This window comes from Amblyomma americanum, chromosome 5 (assembly GCF_052857255.1).
Source record: "Amblyomma americanum isolate KBUSLIRL-KWMA chromosome 5, ASM5285725v1, whole genome shotgun sequence".
Taxonomy (NCBI): domain Eukaryota; kingdom Metazoa; phylum Arthropoda; class Arachnida; order Ixodida; family Ixodidae; genus Amblyomma; species Amblyomma americanum.
Window position 1 is genome coordinate 1,356,342 of NC_135501.1, and position 21,106 is coordinate 1,377,447.

The 21,106-nt window shown below is 53.1% G+C and overlaps 1 protein-coding gene across 1 annotated transcript; it reads left to right on the forward strand.

The window, feature by feature from the left end:
- Positions 1–17,632: 17,632 nt before the first annotated feature.
- Positions 17,633–20,005, forward strand: LOC144134551 (uncharacterized). Its single transcript, XM_077667455.1, has 2 exons — positions 17,633–18,767; positions 19,913–20,005. The coding sequence occupies exons 1-2, from the start codon at positions 18,115–18,117 to the stop codon at positions 19,962–19,964; spliced, it is 705 nt and encodes a 234-aa protein (XP_077523581.1). The 5' UTR covers positions 17,633–18,114; the 3' UTR covers positions 19,965–20,005.
- The last annotated feature ends 1,101 nt before the right edge of the window (positions 20,006–21,106 follow it).

Genomic DNA, 21,106 nt, shown 5'->3' on the forward strand with positions numbered 1-21,106 from the left:
ATATAACTTCGCCTTCACCGCCTAAAGTGCAACTGACGTCATGAGTCACGGGATTTAAGCCCTACAAAAGGAAGCTGCGAAAGGCTGCACTCCGCACTCCGGTGGAGCATCGAATGCTGCGCTAATTCATGTCATGTTACTTTTAGGCGCCGACGTGTCCCGACTGGTCCGATGATCCTGATGCCCGGCCGGAGCGGGGAAGCAAGATAGAAGCACCAAAGCGACGACAGATAAATTCGCCCTCAACGCCTACAGTGCAACTGACGTCATGAGCCACGGGATTTAAGCCCTGCAAAAGTAATCTGCGAAAGGCGACACTCCGCAGTCCGGTGGAGCATCGAATGCAGCGCTAATTCTTGTCATGTTACTTTTAGGCGCCGACGTGTCCCGTACTGGTCCGATGCTCCTGATGCACAGCCGGAGCGGGGAAGCAAGATAGAAGCACCAAAGCGACGACAGATAACTTCGCCTTCACCGCCTACAGTGCAACTGCGTCATGAGCAACAGGATTTAAGCCCTACAAAAGTAAGCTGCAAAAGGCGACACTCCGCAGTCCGGTGGAGTATCAAATGCAGTGCTAATTCTTGTCCTGATACCTTTAGCCGCCGACGTGTCCCGTACTGGTCCGATGATCCTGATGCACGGCCGGAGTGGGGAAGCAAGATAGAAGCACCAAAGCGACGACATATAACTTCGCCTTCACCGCCTACAATGCAACTGACGTCATGAGCCACGGGATTCAAGCCCTACAAAAGGAAGCTGCGAAAGGCTACACTCCGCACTCCGGTGGAACATCGAATGCTGTGCTAATTCTTGTCCTGTTACGTTTAGGCGCCGACGTGTCCAGTACTGGTCCGATGATCCTGATGCACGGCCGGAGCGGGGAAGCAAGATAGGAGCCCCAAAGCGACGACAGATAAGTTCGCCGTCACCGCCTACAGTGCAACTGACGTCATGAGCCACGGGATTTAAGCCCTACAAAAGGAAGCTGCGAAAGGCGACACTCCGCAGTCCGGTGGAGCATCGAATGCAGTGCTAATTCTTGTCCTGTTGCTTTTAGACGCCGACGTGTCGTGTACTGGTTCGATGATCCTGATGCACAGCCGGAGCGGGGAAGCATGATAGAAGCACATAAGCGACGACATATAACTTCGCCTTCACCGCCTAAAGTGCAACTGACGTCATGAGTCACGGGATTTAAGCCCTACAAAAGGAAGCTGCGAAAGGCTACACTCCGCACTCCGGTGGAGCATCGAATGCTGCGCTAATTCATGTCATGTTACTTTTAGGCGCCGACGTGTCCCGTACTGGTCCGATGATCCTGATGCACGGCCGGAGCGGGGAAGCAAGATAGAAGCACCAAAGCGACGACAGATAACTTCGCCGTCACCGCCTACAGTGCAGCTGACGTCATGAGCCACGGGATTTAAGCCCTACAAAAGGAAGCTGCGAAAGGCGACACTCCGAAGTCAGGTGGAGCATCGAATGCAGTGCTAATTCTTGTCCTGTTACTTTAGGCGCTGACGTGTCCCGTACTGGTCCGATGGTCCTGATGCACAGCCGGAGCGGGGAAGCATGATAGAAGCACATAAGCGATGACAGCTAACTTCGCCGTCACCGCCTACTGTGCAACTGACGTCATGAGCCACGGGATTCAAGCCCTACAAAAGGAAGCTGCGAAAGGCTACACTCCGCACTCCGGTGGAACATCGAATGCTGTGCTAATTCTTGTCCTGTTACGTTTAGGCGCCGACGTGTCCAGTACTGGTCCGATGATCCTGATGCACGGCCGGAGCGGGGAAGCAAGATAGGAGCCCCAAAGCGACGACAGATAAGTTCGCCGTCACCGCCTACAGTGCAACTGACGTCATGAGCCACGGGATTTAAGCCCTACAAAAGGAAGCTGCGAAAGGCGACACTCCGCAGTCCGGTGGAGCATCGAATGCAGTGCTAATTCTTGTCCTGTTGCTTTTAGACGCCGACGTGTCGCGTACTGGTTCGATGATCCTGATGCACAGCCGGAGCGGGGAAGCATGATAGAAGCACATAAGCGATGACAGCTAACTTCGCCGTCACCGCCTACTGTGCAACTGACGTCATGAGCCACGGGATTTAAGCCCTACAAAAGGAAGCTGCGAAAGGCGACACTCCGAAGTCATGTGGAGCATCGAATGCAGTGCTAATTCTTGTCCTGTTGCTTTTAGGCGCCGACGTGTCCCGTACTGGTGCGATGATCCTGATGCACAGCCGGAGCGGGGAAGCAAGATAGAAGCACCAAAGCGACGACAGATAAATTCGCCCTCACCGCCTACAGTGCAACTGACGTCATGAGCCACGGGATTTAAGCCCTGCAAAAGTAATCTGCGAAAGGCGACACTCCGCAGTCCGGTGGAGCATCGAATGCAGCGCTAATTCTTGTCATGTTACTTTTAGGCGCCGACGTGTCCCGTACTGGTCCGATGCTCCTGATGCACGGCCGGAGCGGGGAAGCAAGATAAAAGCACCAAAGCGACGACATATAACTTCGCCTTCACCGCCTAAAGTGCAACTGACGTCATGAGTCACGGGATTTAAGCCCTACAAAAGGAAGCTGCGAAAGGCTGCACTCCGCACTCCGGTGGAGCATCGAATGCTGCGCTAATTCATGTCATGTTACTTTTAGGCGCCGACGTGTCCCGACTGGTCCGATGATCCTGATGCCCGGCCGGAGCGGGGAAGCAAGATAGAAGCACCAAAGCGACGACAGATAAATTCGCCCTCAACGCCTACAGTGCAACTGACGTCATGAGCCACGGGATTTAAGCCCTGCAAAAGTAATCTGCGAAAGGCGACACTCCACAGTCCGGTGGAGCATCGAATGCAGCGCTAATTCTTGTCATGTTACTTTTAGACGCCGACCTTTCCCGTACTGGTCCGATGCTCCTGATGCACGGCCGGAGCGGGGAAGCAAGATAGAAGCACCAAAGCGACGACAGATAACTTCGCCGTCACCGCCTACAGTGCAACTGACGTCACGAGCCCCGGGATTTAAGCCCTACAAAAGGAAGCTGCGAAAGGCGAAACTCCGCAGTCCGGTGGAGCATCGAATGCAGTGCTAATTTTCGTCCTTTGGCTTTTTGGCGCCGACGTGTCCCTTACTGGTCCGATGATCCTGATGCACGGCCGGAGCGGGGAAGCAAGATAGAAGCACCAAAGCGACGACAGATAAGTTCGCCGTCACCGCCTACAGTGCAACTGACGTCATGAGCCACGCGATTTAAGCCCTACAAAAGGAATCTGCGAAGGGCGACACTCCGCAGTCCGGTGGAGCATCGAATGCAGTGCTAATTCTTGTCCTGTTGCTTTTAGGCGCCGACGTGTCCCGTACTGGTCCGATGATCCTGATGCACGGCCGGAGTGGGGAAGCAAGATAGAAGCACCAAAGCGACGACAGATAAGTTCGCCGTCACTGCCTACAGTGCAACTGACGTCATGAGCCACGCGATTTAAGCCCTACAAAAGGAAGCTGCGAAGGGCGACACTCCGAAGTCAGGTGGAGCATCGAATGCAGTGCTAATTCTTGACCTGTTACTTTTAGGCGCTGACGTGTCCCGTACTGGTCCGATGATCGTGATGCACAGCCGGAGCGGGGAAGCAAAATAGAAGCACCAAAGCGACGACAGATAAATTCGCCCTCACCGCATACAGTGCAACTGACGTCATGAGCCACGGGATTTAAGCCCTAGAAAAGGAAGCTGCGAAAGGCGACACTCCGAAGTCAGGTGGAGCATCAAATGCAGTGCTTATTCTTGTCCTGTTGCTTTTAGGCGCCGTGGTGTCCCGTACTGGTCCGATGATCCTGATGCACGGCCGGAGCGGGGAAGCAAGATAGAAGTACCAAAGCGACGACAGATAACTTCGCCCTCACCACCCACAGTGCAACTGACGTCATGAGCCACGGGATTTAAGCCCTACAAACGGAATCTGCGAAAGGCGACACTCCGCAGTCCGGTGGAGCATCGAATGCAGCGCTAATTCTTGTCATGTTACTTTTAGGCGCCGACGCGTCCCGTACTGGTCCGATGCTCCTGATGCATGGCCGGAGCGGGGAAGCAAGATAGAAGCACCAAAGCGACGACAGATAACTTCGCCGTCACCGCCTACAGTTCAACTGACGTCATGAGCCACGCGATTTAAGCCCTGCAAAAGGAAGCTGCGAAAGGCGACACTCCGCAGTCAGGTGGAGCATCGAATGCAGTGCTAATTCTTGTCCTGTTACTTTTAGACGCCGACGTGTCGTGTACTGGTCCGATGATCCTGATGCACGGCCGGAGCGGGCAAGCAAGATAGAAGCACATAAGCGACGACAGCTAACTTCGCCCTCACCGCCTACAGTGCAACTGACGCCATGAGCCACGGGATTTAAGCCCTACAAAAGGAAGCTGCGAAAGGCGACACTCCAGAGTCCGGTGGAGCATCGAATGCAGTTCTAATTCTTGTCCTGTGGCTTTTAGGCGCCGACGTGTCCCGTACTAGTCCGATGATCCTGATGCACGGCCGGAGCGGGGAAGCAAGATAGAAGCACCAAAGCGACGACAGATAACTTCGCCGTCACCGCCTACAGTGCAACTGACGTCATGAGCCACGGGATTTAAGCCCTACAAAAGGAAGCTGCGAAAGGCGACACTCCGAAGTCAGGTGGAGCATCGAATGCAGTGCTAATTCTTGTCCTGTTACTTTTAGGCGCTGACGTGTCCCGTACTGGTCCGATGATCGTGATGCACAGCCGGAGCGGGGAAGCAAGATAGAAGCACCAAAGCGACGACAGATAAATTCGCCCTCACCGCATACAGTGCATCTGACGTCATGAGCCACGGGATTTAAGCCCTACAAGAGGAAGCTGCGAAAGGCGACACTCCGAAGTCAGGTGGAGCATCATATGCAGTGCTTATTCTTGTCCTGTGGCTTTTAGGCGCCGACGTGTCCCGTACTGGTCCGATGATCCTGATGCACGGCCGGAGCAAGGAAGCAAGATAGAAGCACCAAAGCGACGACAGATAACTTCGCCGTCACCGCCTACAGTGCAACTGACGTCATGAGCCACGGGATTTAAGCGCTACAAAAGGAAGCTGCGAATGGCGACACTCCGAAGTCAGGTGGAGCATCAAATGCAGTGCTTATTCTTGTCCTGTTGCTTTTAGACGCCGTGGTGTCCCACTCTGGTCCGATGATCCTGATGCACGGCAGGAGTGGGGAAGCAAGTTAGAAGTACCAAAGCGACGACAGATAACTTCGCCTTCATCGCCTACAGTGCAACTGATGTCATGAGCCACAGGCTTTAAGCCTTACAAAAAGAAGCTGCAAAAGGCGACACTCCGCAGTCCGGTGGAGCATCAAATGCAGTGCTAATTCTTGTCCTGTTGCTTTTAGGCGCCATGGTGTCCCGTACTGGTCCGATGGTCCTGATGCACGGCCGGAGCGGGGAAGCAAGATAGAAGTACCAAAGCGACGACAGATAACTTCGCCCTCATCACCTACAGTGCAACTGACGTCATGAGCCACGCGATTTAAGCCCTACAAAAGGAAGCTGCGAAAGGCGACACTCCGCAGACCGGTGGAGCATCGAATGCAGTGCTAATTCTTGTCCTGTTGCTTTTAGGCGCCGACGTGTCCCGTACTGGTCCGATGATCCTGATGCACGGCCGGAGCGGGGAAGCAACATAGAAGCACCAGAGCGACGACAGATAACTTCGCCGTCACCGCCTACACTGCAACTGACGTCATGAGCCACGGGATTTAAGCCCTACAAAAGGAAGCTGCGAAAGGCGACACTCCACAGTCAGGTGGAGCATCGATTGCAGTGCTAATTCTTGTCCTGTTACTTTTAGACGCCGACGTGTCGTGTACTGGTTCGATGATTCTGATGCACAGGCGGAGCGGGGAAGCAAGATAGAAGCACATAAGCAATGACAGCTAACTTCGCCCTCACCGCCTAAGCGCAACTGACATCATGAGCCACGGGATTTAAGCCCTACACAAGGAAGCTGCGAAAGGCGACACTCCGCGGTCCGGTGGAGCATCGAATGCACTGCTAAATCTTGTGCTGCTAATTTTAGGCGCTGACGTGTCCCGTACTGGTGCGATGATCCTGATGCACAGCCTAAGCGGGGAAGCAAGATAGAAGCACCAAAGCGACGACAGATAAATTCGATCTCACCGCCTACAGTGCAACTGACGTCATGAGCCACGTGATTTAAGCCCTACAAAAGGAAGCTGCGAAGGACGACACTCCGCAGTCCGGTGAAGCATCGTATGCAGTGCTAATTCTTGTCCTGTTGCTTTTAGGCGCCGACGTGTCCCGTACTGGTCCGATGATCTTGATGCACGGCCGGAGCGGGGAAGCAAGATAGAAGTACTAAAGCGACGACAGATAACTTCGCCCTCACCACCTACAGTGCAACTGACGTCATGAGCAACGGGATTTAAGCCCTACAAAAGGAAGCTGCAAAAGGCGACACTCCGCAGTCCGGTGGAGCATCAAATGCAGTGCTAATTCTTGTCCTGATAATTTTAGGCGCCGACGTGTCCCGTACTGGTCCGATGATCCTGATGCACGGCCGGAGTGCGGAAGCAAGATAGAAGCCCCAAAGCGACGACAGATAAGTTCGCCGTCACCGCCTACAGTGCAACTGACGTCACGAGCCACGGGATTTAAGCCCTACAAAAGGAAGCCTCGAAAGGCGACACTCCGCAGTCCGGTAGAGCATGGAATGCAGTGCTAATTCTTTTCCTGTTACTTTTAGGCGCCGACGTGTCCCATACTGGTCCGATGATTCCGATGCACGGCCGGAGCGGGAAAGCAAGGTAAATGCACCAAAGCGACGACAGATAACTTCGCCGTCACCGCCTACAGTGCAACTGACGTCATGAGCCACGGGATTTAAGCCCTACAAAAGGAAGCTGCGAAAGGCGACACTCCGAAGTCAGGTGGAGCATCGAATGCAGTGCTAATTCTTGTCCTGTTACTTTCAGGCGCCGACGTGTCCCACTCTGGTCCGATGATCCTGATGCACGGCCGGAGTGGGGAAGCAAATTAGAAGCACCAAAGCGACGACAGATAACTTCACCTTCACCGCCTACAGTGCAACTGACGTCATGAGCCCCATGCTTTAAGCCCTACAAAAAGAAGCTGCAAAAGGCGACACTCCGCAGTCCGGTGGAGCATAAAATGCAGTGCTAATTCCTGTCCTGTTGCTTTTAGGCGCCATGGTGTCCCGTACTGGTCCGATGATCCTGATGCACGGCCGGAGCGGGGAAGCAAGACAGAAGTACCAAAGCGACGACAGATAACTTCGCCTTTACCACCTACAGTGCAACTGACGTCATGAGCCACGGGATTTAAGCCCTACAAACGGAATCTGTGAAAGGCGACACTCCGCAGTCCGGTGAAGCATCGAATGCAGCGCTAATTCTTGTCATGTAACTTTTAGGCGCCGACGCGTCCCGTACTGGTCCGATGCTCCTGATGCATGGCCGGAGCGGGGAAGCAAGATAGAAGCACCAAAGCGACGACAGATAACTTCGCCGTCACCGCCTACAGTGCAACTGACGTCATGAGCCACGCGATTTAAGCCCTGCAAAAGGAAGCTGCGAAAGGCGACACTCCGCAGTCAGGTGGAGCATCGAATGCAGCGCTAATTCTTGTCCTGTTACTTTTAGACGCCGACGTGTCGTGTACTGGTCCGATGATCCTTATGCACGGCCGGAGCGGGCAAGCAAGATAGAAGCACATAAGCGACGACAGCTAACTTCGCCCTCACCGCCTGCAGTGCAACTGACGTCATGAGCCACGTGATTTAAGCCCTACAAAAGGAAGCTGCGAAGGGCGACACTCCGCAGTCCGATGGAGCATCGAATGCAGTGCTAATTCTTGTCCTGTTGCTTTTAGGCGCCGACGTGTCCCGTACTGGTGCGATGATCCTGATGCACAGCCGGAGCGGGGAAGCAAGTTAGAAGCACCAAAGCGACGACAGATAACTTCGCCCTCATCACCTACAGTGCAACTGACGTCATGAGCCACGCGATTTAAGCCCTACAAAAGGAAGCTGCGAAAGGCGACACTCCGCAGACCGGTGGAGCATCGAATGCAGTGCTAATTCTTGTCCTGTTGCTTTTAGGCGCCGACGTGTCCCGTACTGGTCCGATGATCCTGATGCACGGCCGGAGCGGGGAAGCAACATAGAAGCACCAGAGCGACGACAGATAACTTCGCCGTCACCGCCTACACTGCAACTGACGTCATGAGCCACGGGATTTAAGCCCTACAAGAGGAAGCTGCGAAAGGCGACACTCCACAGTCAGGTGGAGCATCGATTGCAGTGCTAATTCTTGTCCTGTTACTTTTAGTCGCCGACGTGCCGTGTACTGGTTCGATGATTCTGATGCACAGCCGGAGCGGGGAACCAAGATAGTAGCACATAAGCAATGACAGCTAACTTCGCCCTCACCGCCTAAGCGCAACTGACATCATGAGCCACGGGATTTAAGCCCTACACAAGGAAGCTGCGATAGGCGACACTCCGCGGTCCGGTGGAGCATCGAATGCACTGCTAAATCTTGTGCTGCTAATTTTAGGCGCTGACGTGTCCCGTACTGGTCCGATGATCCTGATGCACTGCCGGAGCGGGGAAGCAAGATAGAAGCACCAAAGCGACGACAGATAAATTCGCCCTCACCGCCTACAGTGCAACTGACGTCATGAGCCACGGGATTTAAGCCCTACAAAAGGAAGCTGCAAAAGGTGACACTCCGCAGTCCGGTGGAGCATAAAATGCAGTGCTAATTCTTGTCCTGACAATTTTAGGCGCCGACGTGTCCCGTACTGGTCCCATGATCTTGATGCACGGCCGGAGTGCGGAAGCAAGATAGAAGCCCCAAAGCGACGACAGATAAGTTCGCCGTCACCGCCTACAGTGCAACTGACGTCACGAGCCACGGGATTTAAGCCCTACAAAAGGAAGCTGCGAAAGGCGACACTCCGAAGTCAGGTGGAGCATCGAATGCAGTGCTAATTCTTGTCCTGTTACTTTTAGGCGCCGACGTGTCCCATACTGGTCCGATGATCCCGATGCACGGCCGGAGCGGGAAAGCAAGGTAGGAGCATCAAAGCGACGACAGATAACTTCGCCGTCACCGCCTACAGTGCAACTGACGTCACGAGCCACGGGATTTAAGCCCTACAAAAGGAAGCCTCGAAAGGCGACACTCCGCAGTCCGGTAGAGCATGGAATGCAGTGCTAATTCTTGTCCTGTTACTTTTAGGCGCCGACGTGTCCCATACTGGTCCGATGATCCCGATGCACGGCCGGAGCGGGAAAGCAAGGTAGGAGCATCAAAGCGACGACAGATAACTTCGCCGTCACCGCCTACAGTGCAACTGACGTCATGAGCCACGGGATTTAAGCCCTACAAAAGGAAGCTGCGAAAGGCGACACTCCGAAGTCAGGTGGAGCATCGAATGCAGTGCTAATTCTTGTCCTGTTACTTTTAGGCGCCGACGTGTCCCGTACTGGCCCGATGATCCTGATGCACGGCCGGAGCGGAGAAGCAAGATAGAAGCATCAAAGCGACGACAGATAACTTCGCCGTCACCGCCTACAGTGCAACTGACGTCATGAGCCACGGGATTTAAGCCCTACAAAAGGAAGCTGCGAAAGGCGACACTCCGCAGTCCGGTGGAGCATCGAATGCAGCGCTAATTCTTGTCATGTTGCTTTTAGGCGCCGACGCGTCCCGTACTAGTCTGATGCTCCTGACGCACAGCCGGAGCGGGGAAGCAAGATAGAAGCACCAAAGCGACGACAGATAAATTCGCCCTCACCGCCTACATTGCAACTGACGTCATGAGCCACGGGATTTAAGCCCTACAAAAGGAAGCTGCGAAAGGCGACACTCCAGAGTCCGGTGGAGCATCGAGTGCAGTGCTAATTCTTGTCCTGTGGCTTTTAGGCGCCGACGTGTCCCGTACTGGTCCGATGATCCTGATGCACGGCCGGAGCGGGGAAGCAAGATAGAAGCACCAAAGCGACGACAGATAACTTCGCCGTCACCGCGTACAGTGCACCTGACGTCATGCGCCACGGGATTTAAGCCCTACAAAAGGAAGCTGCGAAAGGCGACACTCCGAAGTCAGGTGGAGCATCGAATGCAGTGCTAATTCTTGTCCTGTTACTTTTAGGCGCTGACGTGTCCCGTACTGGTCCGATGATCGCGATGCACAGCCGGAGCGGGGAAGCAAAATAGAAGCACCAAAGCGACGACAGATAAATTCGACCTCACCGCATACAGTGCAACTGACGTCATGAGCCACGGGATTTAAGCCCTACAAAAGGAAGCTGCGAAAGGCGACACTCCGAAGTCAGGTGGAGCATCAAATGCAGTGCTTATTCTTGTCCTGTTGCTTTTAGGCGCCGTGGTGTCCCGTACTGGTCTGATGATCCTGATGCACGGCCGGAGCGGGGAAGCAAGATAGAAGTACCAAAGCGACGACAGATAACTTCGCCCTCACCACCTACAGTGCAACTGACGTCATGAGCCACGGGATTTAAGCCCTACAAACGGAATCTGCGAAAGGCGACACTCCGCAGTCCGGTGGAGCATCGAATGCAGCGCTAATTCTTGTCATGTTGCTTTTAGGCGCCGACGCGTCCCGTACTGGTCCGATCCTCCTGACGCACAGCCGGAGCAGGGAAGCAAGATAGAAGCACCAAAGCGACGACAGATAAATTCGCCCTCACCGCCTACATTGCAACTGACGTCATGAGCCACGGGATTTAAGCCCTACAAAAGGAAGCTGCGAAAGGCGACACTCCAGAGTCCGGTGGAGCATCGAGTGCAGTGCTAATTCTTGTCCTGTGGCTTTTAGGCGCCGACGTGTCCCGTACTGGTCCGATGATCCTGATGCACGGCCGGAGCGGGGAAGCAAGATAGAAGCACCAAAGCGACGACAGATAACTTCGCCGTCACCGCCTACAGTGCAACTGACGTCATGAGCCACGGGATTTAAGCCCTACAAAAGGAAGCTGCGAAAGGCGACACTCCGAAGTCAGGTGGAGCATCGAATGCAGTGCTAATTCTTGTCCTGTTACTCTTAGGCGCTGACGTGTCCCGTACTGGTCCGATGATCGTGATGCACAGCCGGAGCGGGGAAGCAAGATAGAAGCACCAAAGCGACGACAGAAAAATTCGCCCTCACCGCATACAGTGCAACTGACGTCATGAGCCACGGGATTTAAGCCCTACAAAAGGAAGCTGCGAAAGGCGACACTCCGAAGTCAGGAGGAGCATCAAATGCAGCGCTTATTCTTGTCCTGTTGCTTTTAGGCGCCGTGGTGTCCCGTACTGGTCCGATGATCCTGATGCACGGCCGGAGCGGGGAAGCAAGATATAAGTACGAAAGCGACGACAGATAACTTCGCCCTCACCACCTACAGTGCAACTGACGTCATGACCCACGGGATTTAAGCCCTACAAACGGAATCTGCGAAAGGCGACACTCCGCAGTCCGGTGGAGCATCGAATGCAGCGCTAATTCTTGTCATGTTACTTTTAGGCGCCGACGTGTCCTGTACTGGTCCGATGATCCTGATGCACGGCCGGAGCGGAGAAGTAAGATAGAAGCACCAAAGCGACGACAGATAACTTCGCCGTCACCGCCTACAGTGCAACTGACGTCATGAGCCACGGGATTTAAGCCCTACGAAAGGAAGCTGCGAAAGGCGACACTCCGAAGTCAGGTGGAGCATCGAATGCAGTGCTAATTCTTGTCCTGTTACTTTAGGCGCTGACGTGTCCCGTACTGGTCTGATGATCCTGATGCACAGCCGGAGCGGGGAAGCAAGATAGAAGCACCAAAGCGACGACAGATAAATTCGCCCTCAACGCCTACAGTGCAACTGACGTCATGAGCCACGGGATTTAAGCCCTGCAAAAGTACTCTGCGAAAGGCGACACTCCGCAGTCCGGTGGAGCATCGAATGCAGCGCTAATTCTTGTCATGTTACTTTTAGGCGCCGACGTGTCCCGTGCTGGTCCGATGCTCCTGATGCACGGCCGGAGCGGGGAATCAAGATAGAAGCACCAAAGCGACGACATATAACTTCGCCTTCACCGCCTAAAGTGCAACTGACGTCATGAGTCACGGGATTTAAGCCCTACAAAAGGAAGCTGCGAAAGGCTACACTCCGAACTCCGGTGGAGCATCGAATGCTGCGCTAATTCTTGTCCTGTTACTTTTAGGCGCCGACGTGTCCCGTACTGGTCCGATGATCCTGATGCACGGCCGGAGCGGGGAAGCAAGATAGAAGCAACAAAGCGACGACAGATAACTTCGCCTTCACCGCCTACAGTGCAACTGACGTCATGAGCAACGGGATTTAAGCCCTACAAATGTAAGCTGCAAAAGGCGACACTCCGCAGTCCGGTGGAGTATCAAATGCAGTGCTAATTCTTGTCCTGATACCTTTAGCCGCCGACGTGTCCCGTACTGGTCCGATGATCCTGATGCACGGCCGGAGTGGGGAAGCAAGATAGAAGCACCAAAGCGACGACATATAACTTCGCCTTCACCGCCTACAATGCAACTGACGTCATGAGCCACGGGATTCAAGCCCTACAAAAGGAAGCTGCGAAAGGCTACACTCCGCACTCCGGTGGAACATCGAATGCTGTGCTAATTCTTGTCCTGTTACGTTTAGGCGCCGACGTGTCCAGTACTGGTCCGATGATCCTGATGCACGGCCGGAGCGGGGAAGCAAGATAGGAGCCCCAAAGCGACGACAGATAAGTTCGCCGTCACCGCCTACAGTGCAACTGACGTCATGAGCCACGGGATTTAAGCCCTACAAAAGGAAGCTGCGAAAGGCGACACTCCGCAGTCCGGTGGAGCATCGAATGCAGTGCTAATTCTTGTCCTGTTGCTTTTAGACGCCGACGTGTCGCGTACTGGTTCGATGATCCTGATGCACAGCCGGAGCGGGGAAGCATGATAGAAGCACATAAGCGATGACAGCTAACTTCGCCGTCACCGCCTACTGTGCAACTGACGTCATGAGCCACGGGATTTAAGCCCTACAAAAGGAAGCTGCGAAAGGCGACACTCCGAAGTCATGTGGAGCATCGAATGCAGTGCTAATTCTTGTCCTGTTTCTTTTAGGCGCCGACGTGTCCCGTACTGGTGCGATGATCCTGATGCACAGCCGGAGCGGGGAAGCAAGATAGAAGCACCAAAGCGACGACAGATAAATTCGCCCTCACCGCCTACATTGCAACTGACGTCATGAGCCACGGGATTTAAGCCCTGCAAAAGTAATCTGCGAAAGGCGACACTCCGCAGTCCGGTGGAGCATCGAATGCAGCTCTAATTCTTGTCATGTTACTTTTAGGCGCCGACGTGTCCCGTACTGGTCCGATGCTCCTGATGCACGGCCGGAGCGGGGAAGCAAGATAAAAGCACCAAAGCGACGACATATAACTTCGCCTTCACCGCCTAAAGTGCAACTGACGTCATGAGTCACGGGATTTAAGCCCTACAAAAGGAAGCTGCGAAAGGCTGCACTCCGCACTCCGGTGGAGCATCGAATGCTGCGCTAATTCATGTCATGTTACTTTTAGGCGCCGACGTGTCCCGACTGGTCCGATGATCCTGATGCCCGGCCGGAGCGGGGAAGCAAGATAGAAGCACCAAAGCGACGACAGATAAATTCGCCCTCAACGCCTACAGTGCAACTGACGTCATGAGCCACGGGATTTAAGCCCTGCAAAAGTAATCTGCGAAAGGCGACACTCCGCAGTCCGGTGGAGCATCGAATGCAGCGCTAATTCTTGTCATGTTACTTTTAGGCGCCGACGTGTCCCGTACTGGTCCGATGCTCCTGATGCACAGCCGGAGCGGGGAAGCAAGATAGAAGCACCAAAGCGACGACAGATAACTTCGCCTTCACCGCCTACAGTGCAACTGCGTCATGAGCAACAGGATTTAAGCCCTACAAAAGTAAGCTGCAAAAGGCGACACTCCGCAGTCCGGTGGAGTATCAAATGCAGTGCTAATTCTTGTCCTGATACCTTTAGCCGCCGACGTGTCCCGTACTGGTCCGATGATCCTGATGCACGGCCGGAGTGGGGAAGCAAGATAGAAGCACCAAAGCGACGACATATAACTTCGCCTTCACCGCCTACAATGCAACTGACGTCATGAGCCACGGGATTCAAGCCCTACAAAAGGAAGCTGCGAAAGGCTACACTCCGCACTCCGGTGGAACATCGAATGCTGTGCTAATTCTTGTCCTGTTACGTTTAGGCGCCGACGTGTCCAGTACTGGTCCGATGATCCTGATGCACGGCCGGAGCGGGGAAGCAAGATAGGAGCCCCAAAGCGACGACAGATAAGTTCGCCGTCACCGCCTACAGTGCAACTGACGTCATGAGCCACGGGATTTAAGCCCTACAAAAGGAAGCTGCGAAAGGCGACACTCCGCAGTCCGGTGGAGCATCGAATGCAGTGCTAATTCTTGTCCTGTTGCTTTTAGACGCCGACGTGTCGTGTACTGGTTCGATGATCCTGATGCACAGCCGGAGCGGGGAAGCATGATAGAAGCACATAAGCGACGACATATAACTTCGCCTTCACCGCCTAAAGTGCAACTGACGTCATGAGTCACGGGATTTAAGCCCTACAAAAGGAAGCTGCGAAAGGCTACACTCCGCACTCCGGTGGAGCATCGAATGCTGCGCTAATTCATGTCATGTTACTTTTAGGCGCCGACGTGTCCCGTACTGGTCCGATGATCCTGATGCACGGCCGGAGCGGGGAAGCAAGATAGAAGCACCAAAGCGACGACAGATAACTTCGCCGTCACCGCCTACAGTGCAGCTGACGTCATGAGCCACGGGATTTAAGCCCTACAAAAGGAAGCTGCGAAAGGCGACACTCCGAAGTCAGGTGGAGCATCGAATGCAGTGCTAATTCTTGTCCTGTTACTTTAGGCGCTGACGTGTCCCGTACTGGTCCGATGGTCCTGATGCACAGCCGGAGCGGGGAAGCATGATAGAAGCACATAAGCGATGACAGCTAACTTCGCCGTCACCGCCTACTGTGCAACTGACGTCATGAGCCACGGGATTCAAGCCCTACAAAAGGAAGCTGCGAAAGGCTACACTCCGCACTCCGGTGGAACATCGAATGCTGTGCTAATTCTTGTCCTGTTACGTTTAGGCGCCGACGTGTCCAGTACTGGTCCGATGATCCTGATGCACGGCCGGAGCGGGGAAGCAAGATAGGAGCCCCAAAGCGACGACAGATAAGTTCGCCGTCACCGCCTACAGTGCAACTGACGTCATGAGCCACGGGATTTAAGCCCTACAAAAGGAAGCTGCGAAAGGCGACACTCCGCAGTCCGGTGGAGCATCGAATGCAGTGCTAATTCTTGTCCTGTTGCTTTTAGACGCCGACGTGTCGCGTACTGGTTCGATGATCCTGATGCACAGCCGGAGCGGGGAAGCATGATAGAAGCACATAAGCGATGACAGCTAACTTCGCCGTCACCGCCTACTGTGCAACTGACGTCATGAGCCACGGGATTTAAGCCCTACAAAAGGAAGCTGCGAAAGGCGACACTCCGAAGTCATGTGGAGCATCGAATGCAGTGCTAATTCTTGTCCTGTTGCTTTTAGGCGCCGACGTGTCCCGTACTGGTGCGATGATCCTGATGCACAGCCGGAGCGGGGAAGCAAGATAGAAGCACCAAAGCGACGACAGATAAATTCGCCCTCACCGCCTACAGTGCAACTGACGTCATGAGCCACGGGATTTAAGCCCTGCAAAAGTAATCTGCGAAAGGCGACACTCCGCAGTCCGGTGGAGCATCGAATGCAGCGCTAATTCTTGTCATGTTACTTTTAGGCGCCGACGTGTCCCGTACTGGTCCGATGCTCCTGATGCACGGCCGGAGCGGGGAAGCAAGATAAAAGCACCAAAGCGACGACATATAACTTCGCCTTCACCGCCTAAAGTGCAACTGACGTCATGAGTCACGGGATTTAAGCCCTACAAAAGGAAGCTGCGAAAGGCTGCACTCCGCACTCCGGTGGAGCATCGAATGCTGCGCTAATTCATGTCATGTTACTTTTAGGCGCCGACGTGTCCCGACTGGTCCGATGATCCTGATGCCCGGCCGGAGCGGGGAAGCAAGATAGAAGCACCAAAGCGACGACAGATAAATTCGCCCTCAACGCCTACAGTGCAACTGACGTCATGAGCCACGGGATTTAAGCCCTGCAAAAGTAATCTGCGAAAGGCGACACTCCACAGTCCGGTGGAGCATCGAATGCAGCGCTAATTCTTGTCATGTTACTTTTAGACGCCGACCTTTCCCGTACTGGTCCGATGCTCCTGATGCACGGCCGGAGCGGGGAAGCAAGATAGAAGCACCAAAGCGACGACAGATAACTTCGCCGTCACCGCCTACAGTGCAACTGACGTCATGAGCCACGGGATTTAAGCCCTACAAAAGGAAGCTGCGAAAGGCGACACTCCGAAGTCAGGTGGAGCATCGAATGCAGTGCTAATTCTTGTCCTGTTACTTTTAGGCGCTGACGTGTCCCGTACTGGTCCAATGATCGTGATGCACAGCTGGAGCGAGGAAGCAAGATAGAAGCACCAAAGCGACGACAGATAAATTCGCCCTCACCGCATACAGTGCAACTGACGTCATGAGCCGCGGGATTTAAGCCCTACAAAAGGAAGCTGCGAAAGGCGACACTCCGAAGTCAGGAGGAGCATCAAATGCAGCGCTTATTCTTGTCCTGTTGCTTTTAGGCGCCGTGGTGTCCCGTACTGGTCCGATGATCCTGATGCACGGCCGGAGCGGGGAAGCAAGATAGAAGTACGAAAGCGACGACAGATAACTTCGCCCTCACCACCTACAGTGCAACTGACGTCATGAGCCACGGGATTTAAGCCCTACAAACGGAATCTGCGAAAGGCGACACTCCGCAGTCCGGTGGAGCATCGAATGCAGCGCTAATTCTTGTCATGTTACTTTTAGGCGCCGACGTGTCCCGTACTGGTCCGATGATCCTGATGCACGGCCGGAGCGGGGAAGCAAGATAGAAGCACCAAAGCGACGACCGATAACTTCGCCGTCACCGCCTACAGTTCAACTGACGTCATGAGCCACGGGATTTAAGCCCTACAAAAGGAAGCTGCGAAAGGCGACACTCCGAAGTCAGGTGGAGCATCGAATGCAGTGCTAATTCTTGTCCTGTTACTCTAGGCGATGACATGTCCCGTACTGGTCCGATGATCCTGATGCACAGCCGGAGCGGGTAAGCAAGATAGAAGCACCAAAGCGACGACAGATAAATTCGCCCTCAACGCCTACAGTGCAACTGACGTCATGAGCCACGGGATTTAAGCCCTGCAAAAGTAATCTGCGAAAGGCGACACTCCGCAGTCCGGTGGAGCATCGAATGCAGCGCTAATTCTTGTCATGTTACTTTTAGGCGCCGACGTGTCCCGTACTGGTCCGATGCTCCTGATGCACGGCCGGAGCGGGGAAGCAAGATAAAAGCACCAAAGCGAAGCGAAGCGGGAAGGTTTACGTTGGGCAAACTGGACGCTGCCTCAACCAGCGCCTTCTGGAGCACAAAAATTCTTTAAAGAAGACAGGCTCCCATCTCCCGGACCATTGCCAAGAATGCACTAAGAAGACTAAGGTCGCCTGTTTTCCCCGATTATCGGACTGTAGAGTATTGTTGAGAAGCCGCGATCAGATTGAACGGGAACTGGTGGAAGCCTATTACATCAGAAAAAAAGGAGATAACTGCATCAGTGATTCGTCTGTAATGCTTCGCCGATCTGAAACGGTTTTCTTAGATAGATTTCTGTAATCGCCTCTTTTCGATTTCTTTTGGTGTTTTCTGTTACCCACGTGCTTGTGATTCGCACAGTGGCGCTTGGGTAGGCGAAAGTATATTAACGGTCTACGTCAAATAAAGCCTGTTGATAGTAAGCGCTCGTCCCTGTCTACTTCTATGTCCGTGTGTTTTTGTTGCGCCCCTGTGTCCACCTGAAAAGATATGAACCAACACGCCCAAATACAAGTACTTCTGAGTTATATTTCTTCTGCATCGGGCTCTTTGCTTTGTGTTCAGCCTTCACCTACCCATGCTCCCCTGCTCATCGCAAGCATTGTGGCCACGACCTGCCGAGCCAGGCTTCTTGGGTTCTACCAGCGAAAAGGCCTCATTCCAAGTGAGGTCACTGGCCTGTTCGGTCTTTTCAAACCGTCCTTCGGTCATGCCAAAAGAGTATGCAAGATCCTCCGGTCCGAACTATGGAACCAAGTGAGGTTACTTCAAGACCTTCTACGTGCGGCATGCTATGCCCAAAACCAGGAGTGGCTCGCGGGCATCAGACACCGCCAGTTCATGAAGCTCGCAGTCCAGACAACGGAAGTTTGGTGGAAGTGCTCCATCAACCAGGCGATAAGACGCATGGAAGAATTGAGGAAAGTCAAGATGAAGGCACCGGAACGCCAAGATGTGCTAGTCTTGGGAGGAGCCGAAGTACCGGAAGAGTTTGCGTCCGTCCTAAAGGAGGGGCCGAAATTCAGCGTCCCAGCCATTCTCAAGCCTCACGAATGGCTGTCCCTGAACCGACGACTTGCCAACAGAACGGAGCAAGAAAACCAGGAAAGGTGCCTCCTGGACGGCATCGACACCATCACGAGGTCAGTCAGTAATAGGAGTACTCCAAACCACCGATCCGATCCCACCGCAAGGGTTGTTGCTTTTTTCAAAGCCAATTCGCTCGAGCTTATGGAGGCAGACAAAGAAAGCGGTTTCGTCATTATTCCGTCAGGCCTTTTCAACGAAAAGGCAGTTGAAGCCGTCACCAAGTCTTTTAAGACAGTGGAAGTGAAAAAATCTTCAGTGAAGAAAAGTGCCATGTCACTCTGCGAGGAACTCCAACTGCACAGACTAGCCGGCGCCATTGGGAAGGCTGAAGGGAATTGTTTATCGGTTTTTTTCACCGCAAAAAACCCACAAGAGCGGCATTCCTTTTCGGACCATAGTTAGCGAAAAGGGCACATGGCAAAAGGAAGTCAGCCAGTTCCTGCTCAAGCACCTCAGGACACTGCAAGATGCGGACCCTTATGCCACTAAGAACTCTGATGAAGTGATAGCCTTTGTTCAGTCTGCGAGGAATATTAAGACCGGTTTCTCAATCGATGTTAAGGATCTTTTCTATTCTATTCCACACCAGCCCCTGTTCACCGCGGTGCGTGATTGTATAGATAGAAATGGTATCACCGCGTTTCAAAATGCCACTGGTTTGAACGTGGACAATTTCATGTCATTACTAGAGCTTTACCTGAATGCCACTTTTATTGAATTTAATGATCGTACCTATCTTCAAAAGCAAGGTATTTGCATAGGCTCTTGCGTAGCCCCGGTTCTTTCTACTATTTTTTTATCGCAAGTTGACCGCTCTTTGAGTGAAACTTTTGACTCAGACCGTATAGCTCATGTCTTCAGATATGTAGATGACTACCTGGTTCTGTGGAAGGGAAGTGATTTTAGTTTTGACGAGGCCGTAGCTGATGTTTTAGATACGTTTGGTAGGAAAGGCATGGGACTCACCTTTACACATGAAAAGCCAAGCAGTGATAACCAACTGCAGTTTTTAGATATCACCTTAACATTTAACCCTTCACATGTTTGCTGGCGATATTGTCCGCGTGCAAAGAAAGATTTGCTGCCATTTCATTCTAATCATTCTAAGACGATCAAAAGGGCTATCGCTTTACAATGTCTTTCATCGGCACTAACAAAGTCCTGTCACCACGCTGTGTACGCTGGCTTCTTGTCACAGGTCTCAAGGCTGGAAAAGGCAGGCTTCCCTGATTCCCTCATTCTTGCTGTGACGCAGTCCTTGGTCAAAAAATTGAAGGGCAGCAAGCAGAGCAACGCGAAAGACCCAACGCAGTGTTCAAGGCCGGAGGTGGTACCATACGTACACAGAACTTCCCACAACATCAAGAAGGTGGCCAAGAAGTACAGAGTAGAAGTTGTTTTTCTGCTCCGCGAAAGTTGTCCGGTCTGTGCGCACGCATAAGAAGAAAAGAAAAACGGCAAGAGTGTGGCGTAAAACACCGTAAGCCCCACGTAACCTGCAAAAAAGGAGTTGTGTATGAGTTCCCGCTCACTTGCGGGAAGGTTTACGTTGGGCAAACTGGACGCTGCCTCAACCAGCGCCTTCTGGAGCACAAAAATTCTTTAAAGAAGACAGGCTCCCATCTCCCGGACCATTGCCAAGAATGCACTAAGAAGACTAAGGTCGCCTGTTTTCCCCGATTATCGGACTGTAGAGTATTGTTGAGAAGCCGCGATCAGATTGAACGGGAACTGGTGGAAGCCTATTACATCAGAAAAAAAGGAGATAACTGCATCAGTGATTCGTCTGTAATGCTTCGCCGATCTGAAACGGTTTTCTTAGATAGATTTCTGTAATCGCCTCTTTTCGATTTCTTTTGGTGTTTTCTGTTACCCACGTGCTTGTGATTCGCACAGTGGCGCTTGGGTAGGCGAAAGTATATTAACGGTCTACGTCAAATAAAGCCTGTTGATAGTAAGCGCTCGTCCCTGTCTACTTCTATGTCCGTGTGTTTTTGTTGCGCCCCTGTGTCCACCTGAAAAGAAAACGACGACATATATCTTCGCCTTCACCGCCTAAAGTGCAACTGACGTCATGAGTCACGGGATTTAAGCCCTACAAAAGGAAGCTGCGAAAGGCTACACTCCGCACTCCGGTGGAGCATCGAATGCTGCGCTAATTCATGTCATGTTACTTTTAGGCGCCGACGTGTCCCGTACTGGTCCGATGATCCTGATGCACGGCCGGAGCGGGGAAGCAAGATAGAAGCACCAAAGCGACGACAGATAACTTCGCCGTCACCGCCTACAGTGCAACTGACGTCATGAGCCACGGGATTTAAGCCCTACAAAAGGAAGCTGCGAAAGGCGACACTCCGAAGTCAGGTGGAGCATCGAATGCAGTGCTAATTCT